This window comes from Delphinapterus leucas, chromosome 15, assembly GCF_059928025.1.
Source record: "Delphinapterus leucas isolate spDelLeu-1000000601 "Yukka" chromosome 15, BTC_Dleu_Yukka2, whole genome shotgun sequence".
NCBI lineage: Eukaryota > Metazoa > Chordata > Mammalia > Artiodactyla > Monodontidae > Delphinapterus > Delphinapterus leucas.
In genome coordinates, this window is record NC_143143.1 from 29,327,552 (window position 1) to 29,338,486 (window position 10,935).

Here is a 10,935-nt window from a genome sequence, read left to right on the forward strand (position 1 = left end):
AGGAGCCGATGGGGGTCTGAATTCCAGCAGAGGCAGTGGAGGTGAGGAGAGGGGTTGCTGAGTTGGAGTGACAGGCCTCCAGGACTGAGTGGGGGCAGAGGGGTTAAGCCAACCCCAGGGTATCTTCCTATTAAAGCATCCTGCGTGCCTGCTGAGGCTCCTCTTCAAAACTCCCCTAGAGGTGGTGACCATTCTCCAGAGCCCAGGATAAAGCCAATTCCCTTCTGACGGAGGGCCCCTCTCAGCACTGTTGAGGCCAGCCTTGCCCTGGGCACCCAAATTTCTTTGTCTCAAGTCAGGATCCAGCATGACAAAGCTGCAGTCAGAAGCGTTGTTAAAGTTACCAGTCTGGGGTCCCCTGCCAAGTACCAGGGAGAGGAGATGGGGGAACTTGGTCTTACAAGTAGGATTCCTGAAAGCTTGCCACCCCTTTCTGCAGCTGGGCCCTACCTATGTACTTCTGCTCAAGCAGAGGGTCCCCCATCCTCCCCCCAACCCCAGGACCACCCTCCTGCCTCCTCCCATTGGGCTGTATTTAGCCATCCTTCAATGCCCAAGTTCCCACTTTCATCACCTTTCCAGCTAACAACAACCTCCTGCCCTACTCATTTTTAGCAAACTTGCTGCCGCGTATTTGGCAACACATGGTGAACTTCCTATTTCATGAGTATCCCCCCTGCTGCCTCTGATTAGGTCACAAGGTCCTTAATGTCTGTCTTACTGTGTTTGATTTTCTTATTTAAAAGACACAGGACTCCAAGATTGGTTGAGCGAATGGATGGCGTTTGGATTTGAATGATCAAGGCAGACAAGCTCCACATGGATGGAGAGTCCTACCTTACTGAGTTTTAAGTGTCTTTTCTTATGTTTGTTTGTGACCACCCCCCTCATTTCTGACAGATGCTAAGTAAATGCTTAAGGAGGAGAGAAGAAAGGAGGTGAGAAAGAAAGGAAAAGAGATCGGTGGAGAGGTGGGTGAGTAGATAGAAAAAAACTGGTATGTAGGCAAATTAGGCAGGTAGGAAGGTATCTGAGAATGTAGGCCTGTCCGTGGGCAAAGGTACAAGTGGATTAGTAGGTAAGAAGGCAGGTAAGTAAGCTGGTACATAAATATACAGGCAGTCAGATAAATGAAAGATTGATAAATTGATAAGTAGATAGAAGTAGATAGTAGATGTAAGTTGTTGAATTGGTAAGTAGATATTAGTAGGTGGTTAAGTAGACCAGGTAGTTTCAGGGTAGGCAGGTAGGTGGATGGGCAGGTAGGTGGAGAGACCAATAAATGGTAAGTAAGGACACAGGTGAGCTGCTCAAGGTAACAACAAAGAACAGAAACAGTCCCTGGTTGAGTCAGGTGCCAGACTTGGAGCCAAGCTGAGTATAGAACAGGCCACTGGTCAGCCTGGGAAAACCCATGGGGACGCGCCCACTTCCAATGCAGGTGCTTCTACTTCTGCGGCTCCTGCGGGTGAAGGTGAAGTAGGTCTGACCAGATGGGAAGCTACTCAAGGTGAAAAAACAAGTGGTCCTTGCCAACACATCTCCTTCCAGGAGTCCACAGAGGCTCCCTGATCAGGGATCAGAGCAGGAACAGGTTTGGGGAAAGGAAGGTGTCAGACAAAGGGAGGGCGCTGCCCCCCTCCCCTCTGAGTCCTGGCTCTGGGGACTCTCATCCTAAGAGGCAAATGGGGAAGGAAGTGGGAGGAAGAGCTTAGCAGCCTGGGGTGTGTCCCTCCCTTTCCAATAAATCAGGCAACATCCTAGAAGGAGTCTTTGTTCTGTGGTTCCTAGAACAGAGTCTTCACAGGCAAAAGTACCACATCGTGAAGACACAGAGCGACAAACCAGCAAAGGAAAGCCGAGAAAAACAATAATATATAAAACCATAGCAGGGGCGTCCTACAGCCTCTGAGAAAGCTCACCCCAGGAGCACCGCTGTGCCTCCATTCGCAAGCCTGAGGTCGGCTGGGTCTGACCTTGCCACAGTCATCCTTCTGTGCGCCTTGGGTCTGTGGTTACCCCAAATGCCACCCTCGAGGCTGACGAGTCAGAACGAGCTTTCCTCTTGCCAGGAATGCAAGTGCCTTATTCTGGATGATGTCACTGAATTCTCAGAATAGCCACTCTGGATGCTAGTATCACCTCCATTTTACAGATGCGGAAACTGAGGCCCAGAGGGGTCCCAGGAAGGGCTCACTTCCATAGCCCTTGGAATCAGGGAGTCACAGCTGGCATGGAGGCCACAGCCCATGTGCTTAACTAATGTGCCAACTTGAGGGTGGGGGGCACATTGGCCCATTTCTCAGATGCACAGAGCACCAAGCCCTCAGCACTGGAGTAGCTGTCTAGATATGACATGGGGGCCCCAATGAGACTGCAGATTCAAACCCCTGGTATATCTTCCCCCTGTCCAATATTCCTGGAGTTATCTGCCAAGAACCGCCTTGGATGGTTTACCAGTTACCATCTCATTTAACCCTCACTATAACCTTGGGAGGTTTATATCACCACTCCCATTTTAGAGATGAAGAAACCGAGGGTCAGAGTGGTTCAGGCATGTGGCCAAGGTTACACAGTTGGTAAGCAGCAGCAGAGCATGGCCTCGGAACCAGAGCTGTCCAGCTTCCCGCCTGGTTCTTTTTCCATCACTGCCATCTAAAATCTCTCTTCTCTGGCATCTGATTGTCCTCCAGGTGTTGTCAGCCACTGTCAGCCAAAGACTGCCTGAGTGTTTGCTTTGATTCCCCAATCAGGCTGCTGAGCTCTGTCAGGACTCTTGGGCCTGCCCCGAGCTTGCCTATGGGCAGGATGCACATGTGCTGCTCTGTGCAGTAGAGTCAATCCCCAAGGTCACGTCCCCAGAAGTGGGCTTCCTACACAATTGCAACTGAAGCATTATAATATCTAAAGGTGACTTCTGAATCATCGGGCTGGTTTCAGTTTGAAGGTGGTCAGCCTGTTTGGGGTAGACTTACGGTATCCCTTTAGGTTATGCAGAAGAGGCAGCCAAGCAGAAAGTGCAGCGAGAGATCCAGACTCATGAGATCCAATATCTCATAGCCCCCCACTCCTAGGCCATGAGCGAGGCAAATCACTTAACCTCCCTGTGCCTCAGTGTACTTACCTGTAAAGTGAGAGTAATGGGACTACACAAGCCACCATGCACCCACCCACCTATCACCCATCCACCTACCCACCTACCCATCAACCATTTCCCTGTCCCCCCACCCAGCCATTCCCCGTCCAATCATCGCCCAGCCACCTACCCACCCACACCCCCATCACCCATCCACCTAACCATCTACCCACCTATCCATCACCCATCCACCTATTCACCACCCATCAACCATTCACCTATCCACCCACGCACCTATCCACTCATCACCCACCCATCCATCCATCCATCTACCATCCCTCAGTCTAACATTTAACAAACACATATCGCACACTTATCCTTTGCCAGGCACTGTGTTAAGCGTTTGGGATGCATCCGTGATGAAAGCATAGATCCCTGCCCACAGGGAGCTTATTTTCTGGTGAGGGAGTCAGACAATAAAAAACAAACATAGGGAATTCCCTGGCAGTCTAGTGGTTAGGACTCCGCACTCTCATTGCTGAGGGCTCGAGTTCAATCCCTGGTCGGGGAACTAAGAAACCACAAGCCTCGTGGTGCAGCCAAAAACCAACCAACAAACAAACAACAAATGTCATACAAAAGAAAAGTATATAGAAGGTGAATGTGTCAATGGGGGAGGGGGCCACTTCTCAGAGTGTGAAGGGGGAGTTGCAATTCTAAATGGAATGATCAGGATAGGTATCCCTGAGAAGGTGACATCTGAGCAAAGATCTGAAGGATTCAAGGATGTTGGCCAAGAGGATATCTGGAGAAAAGAGTGGTTCAGATGGAGGGAATGGCACATGCAGAGGTCCTGTGGCAGAGAGCGCGCCTGTCCTGTCCCAGGGACAGTGAGGGTGCCAGCACGTCTGGAGAAGATGAGAAGGCAGGAGTACAGGATGGGAGCAGAGCAGTGATGAAAGCCAGATCATGAAGGGCCTTGTGGGAATCGTCCAGATTTAGCTTTCCTCTGAGTGACACGGGAAGTCGGCGCAGAGTTTAGAGCGGCGGAGGGTGAAGATCCTGATAGGGTTGTAGAGAGAGTGACAGAAACTTCACACACTGATTTCCTTTTCTGAACCCCTGTTGAAACTAAAGTCGGTGCCCTTTATTTACAAACCCCACAATTCTCTTCCCCGGTTCCCCTTCTCCCCCTCTGAAGGCTGCTTCTTCTCCCTGCCCCAAAGCAGCACACCTGCCCGTAGTCCTTACAGTTGAGTCTTTCATGCCTGGGGGTAGCTGGCCTGGAAGAGGGGGAGGTAAGCAACGGGGAAAGGAAGCGATTTATCCTTCCTTGTCTCCCAGCCTCTGAAGCCCACAGTGCCCTGAGCCCAGTTCCATTTCTAGAGTCACGTGGGATCAGAAATAAAAATATTACGTCCCCAGGGAGGAAATGGAGTTTAATAACAGGAACCAGCCCTCGCAGAGAGAGGAGGGCAGGGCAGAGGTGTTGGGTAGCCTGCGGTATGAAGGAGCCTGCAGTTTGCAGGGGGCGAGTCAAGGAGGGAGGAAGGCTTTGACATCCCCGGAAGTTGGCATTTGCACCCGCATCAAGACCGCATAGGTTGTTTGTGTCGTCTTCCATTTCTTTTCATTAGTGTCTTATAGTTTTCGGAGTATAGGTTTTTGCCTCCTTAGGTAGATTTATTCCTAGGTATTTTATTCTTTTTGATGTGATGGTAAATGGGACTGTTTCTTTAATTTCTCTTTCTGATCTTTCATTGTTAGTGTATAGAAATGCGATAGATTTTTGTGTACTAATTTTGTAACCTGCAACTTTACCGAATTCATTGATGAGCTCTGGTGGTTTTCTGGTATCATCTTTAGGACTGACATGTACACACTGCTGTATTTAAAACAGATAAGCAACAAGGGCCTACTGTATAGCACAGAGATCTCTGCTCAATATTATGTAACAACCTAAATGGGAAAAGAATTTGAAAAAGAATAGATACATGTATATGTATAACTGAGCCACTTTGCTGTGCACCTGAAACTAACACAACATTGTTAATCAACTATACTCCAATATAAAATAAAAAGTTAAAAAAAAAAAAAACGACCACATAGGCCTCTTGCATTCCCATTAAGAAGTCAGGGAGATCGTTCAGCTGGTAAAGATGCCCCAGCCCCCCAGGGGTATGTTAGGAGGGGGAGAGTAAAAGATGTGTCCGAGGAATAGATAGAGACCATCTGAGTGAGAGTTCATCCAGGAGGACAGCCAACCCTATGTAAACTTGTATCTTGGCAGAAGAGTTGGAGAAATACCTTCAAAGCCCTTGTGCCCATTGCAAAATCATCAAGGGGCTTTTTTACCCCTCAAGGTCAGATTGAGGCTAAAAGCTTGTCTGCCTTCAAATCCAGCCTCCACCATTTCCCAGCTGGGGACTGGGGTTGGTCACTTCTGGGCAGCCTCTGTTTTTTCTTTCTGCATAAAATACGGTTGGAGATCATCAAAGCATTTAGGGTGGATGTGAGAACTACCTGCTGGCTTAGGCTGAGCCTGGCACACAGTAAATACTCAATAAATGTGAATCATTGTGATTATCTTGTTTCACGTTACTCCAGAGCCATGAAAGGACCAAGAAGGACTAGAGTTTATGACACCAGCTCATAAAATTGGAAAAGCTCAGATCTACGCAGAGGAGACTGAAAGATGTGTGTCTTTAGGAAGACTGTTGTTTGCATTGAAGTGAGAACCTCTTTGGAACTGGGAAGGAAGACCTAAAATGTTTGGGGAGCCAAGGGTGTGAGTGGAAACGGTATGGTATAGGCTTGTTTTCCTGATTTAAGATGCATCAATTGCTATCAGTACTTTTAAAAAATAAGACACTCTCTCTCTGCAGTCTGGTTCCTCTTCTGTCTCTCTCTCTTTCCCCCACCATCTCCCTCTTTCTCTTCCTCTTTCCATCTCTTCTTTCTTCCCATCCTCCCATCCTCCCTCCCTTCTTCCCTCCTTCTCTCCATCTCCATTTCTGTCTCTTTCTCTCCTGTCTCTCCCTCCCTTTCTCTCTCTCCCTGTCTGTCTTTCAGTTTCTGTCTCTCTCCATGACCCAGATGCACACACACACATGTGCACACATACACACACACGCACAAACAAGTACATACACATGCAAGCATATGCCCACACATACGTGCACCTGCACACACATGCACTCTTGCACGCATGCACGCATACGCACACACGCACATGGCAATCTCTGCTCCCCGGCTCTTCGGCCCTTCCTCTCCGTGGCAACCTACTTTTCCACACACTGATTGTGCCTGCACCTGTCTTCCCCACTTGCAGGCCATAGCTGATTTGTCCATCTGTGCCCCTCACCGGTGCCTTGCATCATGCCTAAGGTATCAAGGTGGCTCAGAGAGTGACCCAAGTGGGCATTTGGCCGCGTGGACAGTTTACTTTTAAGTAGAGTGGGGAGCACACTGTTTCTCCAGTGCCCTCAGCATCACAGCCTGAGCTCTCCAAGCACTTGTTGCTCCTGCCAGCTCAACCAGGGACCTTGATTCCTGTCCAAGTCTGCCTTTCCAACTTGGGACCCGGATGATCACATTGACTTCCTTTTCAGAGAGTAGAGGGAAAATCCCTGAGCTGCCTACAGCCAGGCGTTGCTCCATGAGAAAAGGGGATGGCACTTACCCCCAGGGTCCTTGTAGCCGGAGTCCCTCTCGGCTGCCGGGGCCTGCAGCCCACTCCAGATCCACCCCAAGGGGGCCAAGTCTGGGTCTCCTTTCTCCATCAGGGTCAAGGAGATCTTCCTGGCCAGAGCCTCACCGTCAGGCTCATGGAGCAGGGCGTAGTGGTACTCCCTGGAGAGAAGATCCTCTGCCAGCAGGTTGTCCAGAAGCACCTGCACTTGGCTCGGCCGATGGCTGGAGAGCAGCATCCGGACCTGACTCAGGATGGTCTGGAAGTGATTCATGGTAGCTCTCGGATGCAGGGCTGCCCGGGACAACGCCTGGGACCTCTGCTCAGCCGGCTTGCAGCATCCAAAACTTGAAGTGAGAAACAGGATGAGGGAACCTCTGCAGTTTATTGCAGTTTATTCCTGCTTAGGAGGATTTCCTCATTTGCACGTTAGGCTGGGGTTGCCTGACGAATTAATGGAAGTGGGTTCTGGGGCTGATTTACACCCCATAGATATTCGCTGGTACCACTCATGCGCATGTACCAGAGAAGCTCACAGCTTTGTGGACTCCTTTAGATCCAATCCAGTGTTTATTATACTAAGAGGAAGGGGGCTTGCCTCTTTGAGGACCTATGAGGTGATAAGCCTTTTTAGATGTTGTATCATAACAAGAAGGCATTGGGGCGTAGAGGTTAAGCAGTTGGGTTTGGAGCCAATCTGCCTGTGTTCAAATCCCAGATTACTTGATATTGGGCACGTTACTTAGCCTCTTCTTGCCCCCATTTCTCCATCTGAAAAGATGTAGTGATAATAATAGTACTTACGTCTTAGAGTTGTAGGGAGGATTAAATAAGATAATGCATGTAGAGTACCTAGCACATTATCTACAACTTGATAATAGCTCAATACACCTGAGTTCAATAAATATGAGCCATTATTATTATTGATTAATCATGCAAACAGCTGTGTCACCTTGGGCTCAACCTCACTAAACCTCAGACTCCTCCTCTGAAAAATCTCCCGATAAAAGTAATTCGGGCTTCCCTGGTGGCGCAGTGGTTGAGAGTCCGCCTGCCGATGCAGGGGACACGGGTTCGTGCCCCGGTCCGGGAAGATCCCACATGTCACGGAGCGGCTGGTCCCGTGAGCCATGGCCGCTGAGCCTGCGCGTCCGGAGCCTGTGCTCTGCAATGGGAGAGGCCACAACAATGAAAGGCAAAAAAAAAAAAAAAAAAAAAAAAAAAAAGTAATTCAATCTCATCAAGTTGTCTTGAGGATTAAAAGAGATAATGCCTTTGAAGTGCTTAGTACTGGCCGTAGTAAGCACTTCATGAACATTGACTCTATACTAATATTATCCCCAATTTACTAACACACAAAACAGAGGCTTTGCATAGGAGCCAGTCTGTTGTAGGATTCTACCCTGAAAAACCCCAACCCCCACCTTTTCTTTAAAATCATAGTTGATTGCTCTTCCAGAAACACACTGTGACCTGGTTTCCTCTCCCGGCCTCAGCTTTACCATCCCTCAGATGGGACCATTTGCATTGTTCATTTCAATGAGACAAATAGGGATTTCCACTTCCAGTATGGGTGAGAGCTCCTATCTGACTAACTCTACCATAAATGACAACTATAAACTCTGGTGGGGCAGGGGGGAGGTTATAAAAAATGACTACCTGAAGGCCCTGGGGAGTGACTAGAGCAGGCAGACCCTGGAAGGGAATCCATATGTGGAAGACAAGAATATCACTGGTGAATTCCCAGCTCATTAGCTTAGCTCAAAGAGGTCTCAATTAGTGCTGTGCGGGGCAACTAAAATTCTGTAAAAAATGAAAAGTTTTACTGCCCTGAATAACCAGAGGACAGAATTTGGGATAACAATCGTAGCTGGAAAGTGAGAGTAGAAATTCCAGGAAGGAGAAAGACAGAAGTTGCTCCAAATTCTGTGTATAAACTGCCCAAGTATCTGGCTCACCTCTGAACCTTGAATTCATGGCTCATTCATATTCTTGCTCATTCATGCATTCATGCGCAGACTCCAAACAACTCAACTAAGGCTAAAGGAGCTGGGCTGAGACTTGAGTTGCAACCTACTATGGGGGTGGGGTGGGGTAGGAGACTATGCACTTGATTCCAGCCAAGATATGAGCCTGCCAAAACAACAACAGCAACAAAATTAACCCTGTTCGGATTATAACATAATCCAGAGTTTTACAATATATCATTCGTGATGGGCAGTGCACATCCAAAATTACCTGACTATAAAGAGATAAGAAATAGGGACCCACTCTCAAGAGAAAAGAACAATCAGTGGAAATTGACCCCAAGATGACCCAGATGTTGAAATTAGCAGGCAAGGATTTTTTTTTAAAGCAGTGACTCTAACCATGAATGAAAAAGACATAAAGGATGTCAAGGAAAATATGCTCATGAAAATAAAAAGACAGGAACTTTCAGCAGAAAAACAGAAAATATTAAAAATTACCAAATGGAAATTATAAAAGTGAAAATTACGATATATGAAAATTTAAAAGTAATTGAATGGGATTAATAGTAAAATGGGGATGACAAAAGAAACTTTAAGATACAGCAGTAGAAATTACTTGATCTGAAGAACAGAGAGAAAAAGATTGAAAAAAAATGAGCTTCAAGGATATGTGGGACAATGTCAAAAGGTCCAACTTATACATACTTAGAGTCACAGAAGGAAAAGAGAGAGAATGGGGTAGAAAAAAGATTTGAAGAAATAAGCTTCTCAAATTTGGTGAAAAGAAAACAGCATGAAAACCATGAAACTCAGCAGGACAAATACAAGGGAATCCACACCTAGGCACATCGTAATCAAACTGCTGAAAACCATAGATGAGGAGAAACTCATGAAAGCAGCCAGATCAAAAGAACACATTACATTCAGTGGGGCATGTGAATAATCACCGGCTTCTCATTACAAATCATGGAGGCCAGAAGACAGTGGAACAGTATCTTGGAAAAACTGAGAAGAAGAAAAAAATGTCAACCCAGATTTCTAAATACAGTGAAAATATCCCTCCAGAATGCAGGAAAAATAGATATTTTCAGATTTAAAAGACTACAAGAATGTGTTGCAACAGACCTGCATTGTAAGAAATGCTAAAATAAGTTCTTTAGGTGGAAGGAAAATGATATCAGTTAGAAACTCAGCTCTACAGGACGGACTGAGGAGCATCAGGAATAGTAATCTCTGGGTAAGTATAAAAGATTGCTTCTTTTCCTCTTCATTTATTTAAAAACATAACTGCTTAAAGCAAAAGGTATGGTACTATCTTGTGATTTTAAATATATGTAGATATGATACATATGAAGTCTATACCATAAAGGGTGGTATAGCATACAGGGTGGTTATTGGACCCATATGGTAGCAAGGTTTCTATATATGAAGTGGTACAATATTACCTCTATGTAGGTTGGGAGAATGGAAGATGTATATTAAAAACTCTTGGACAACCACTAAAACATCATGCAAAAAGGTATAGCTAAGCAGCAATTTGAAATTAATACAGAATTTTAAATGAGACGGATTCAACTCTTGGCTTGAATAAGCAGTCCAACAAGATCATGACATTATAAATTTTATGTATAAAGGCAGAAGGCAGAGAAGTAGAAGATAGAAATTCTAAAGCTTTTCTCACCTAATAAAGTACTTATACTTTTAAGCAAACAGAGATGTAGATGTAAATATTATCCTCCTGGCAACAAATTATCAATTAAGATAATCAAAATTGCACACTTTTTAGGCATTAAAGTCATAATTCACAGGGAAAATTACCAATTTTGCAGGCTGGGTATCTTGTACTTCTTTATGCAAATAATACTTTTTTTTTTTAATGTTGAGCCTTCATTTAATTAATTTATTTTTTTTAATTTTTGGCCGTGTTGGGTCTTCGTTTCTGTGCAAGGGCTTTCTCTAGTTGTGGCAAGCGGGGGCCACTCTTCATCGCGGTGCGCGGGCCTCTCACTGTCGTGGCCTCTCTTGTTGCGGAGCGCAGGCTCAGTAGTTGTGGCTCACGGGCCTAGTTGCTCCGCGGCACGTGGGATCTTCCCAGACCAGGGCGCGAACCCGTGTCCCCTGCATTAGCAGGCAGATTCTCAACCACTGCGCCACCAGGGAAGCCTGCAAATAATACTTTTAAGAATAGTTCTACAATC

The 10,935-nt window shown here is 46.5% G+C and overlaps 1 protein-coding gene across 3 annotated transcripts in view; it reads right to left on the reverse strand.

Moving 5' to 3' along the window:
• CIITA (class II major histocompatibility complex transactivator) overlaps positions 1–7,082 on the reverse strand; it is a 48,088-nt gene extending 41,006 nt beyond the window's left edge. The window contains exon 1 of one of the 3 annotated variants that reach the window (XM_089896161.1): positions 6,759–7,082. In XM_089896161.1, coding sequence (XP_089752287.1) covers positions 6,759–7,041 — 283 coding nt within the window. In that variant the 5' untranslated portion in view covers positions 7,042–7,082. The remainder of the gene's footprint in view (positions 1–6,758) is intronic. The other 2 variants (XM_089896159.1, XM_022552349.3) reach the window with 2 other exon arrangements.
• Positions 7,083–10,935: the final 3,853 nt, after the last annotated feature.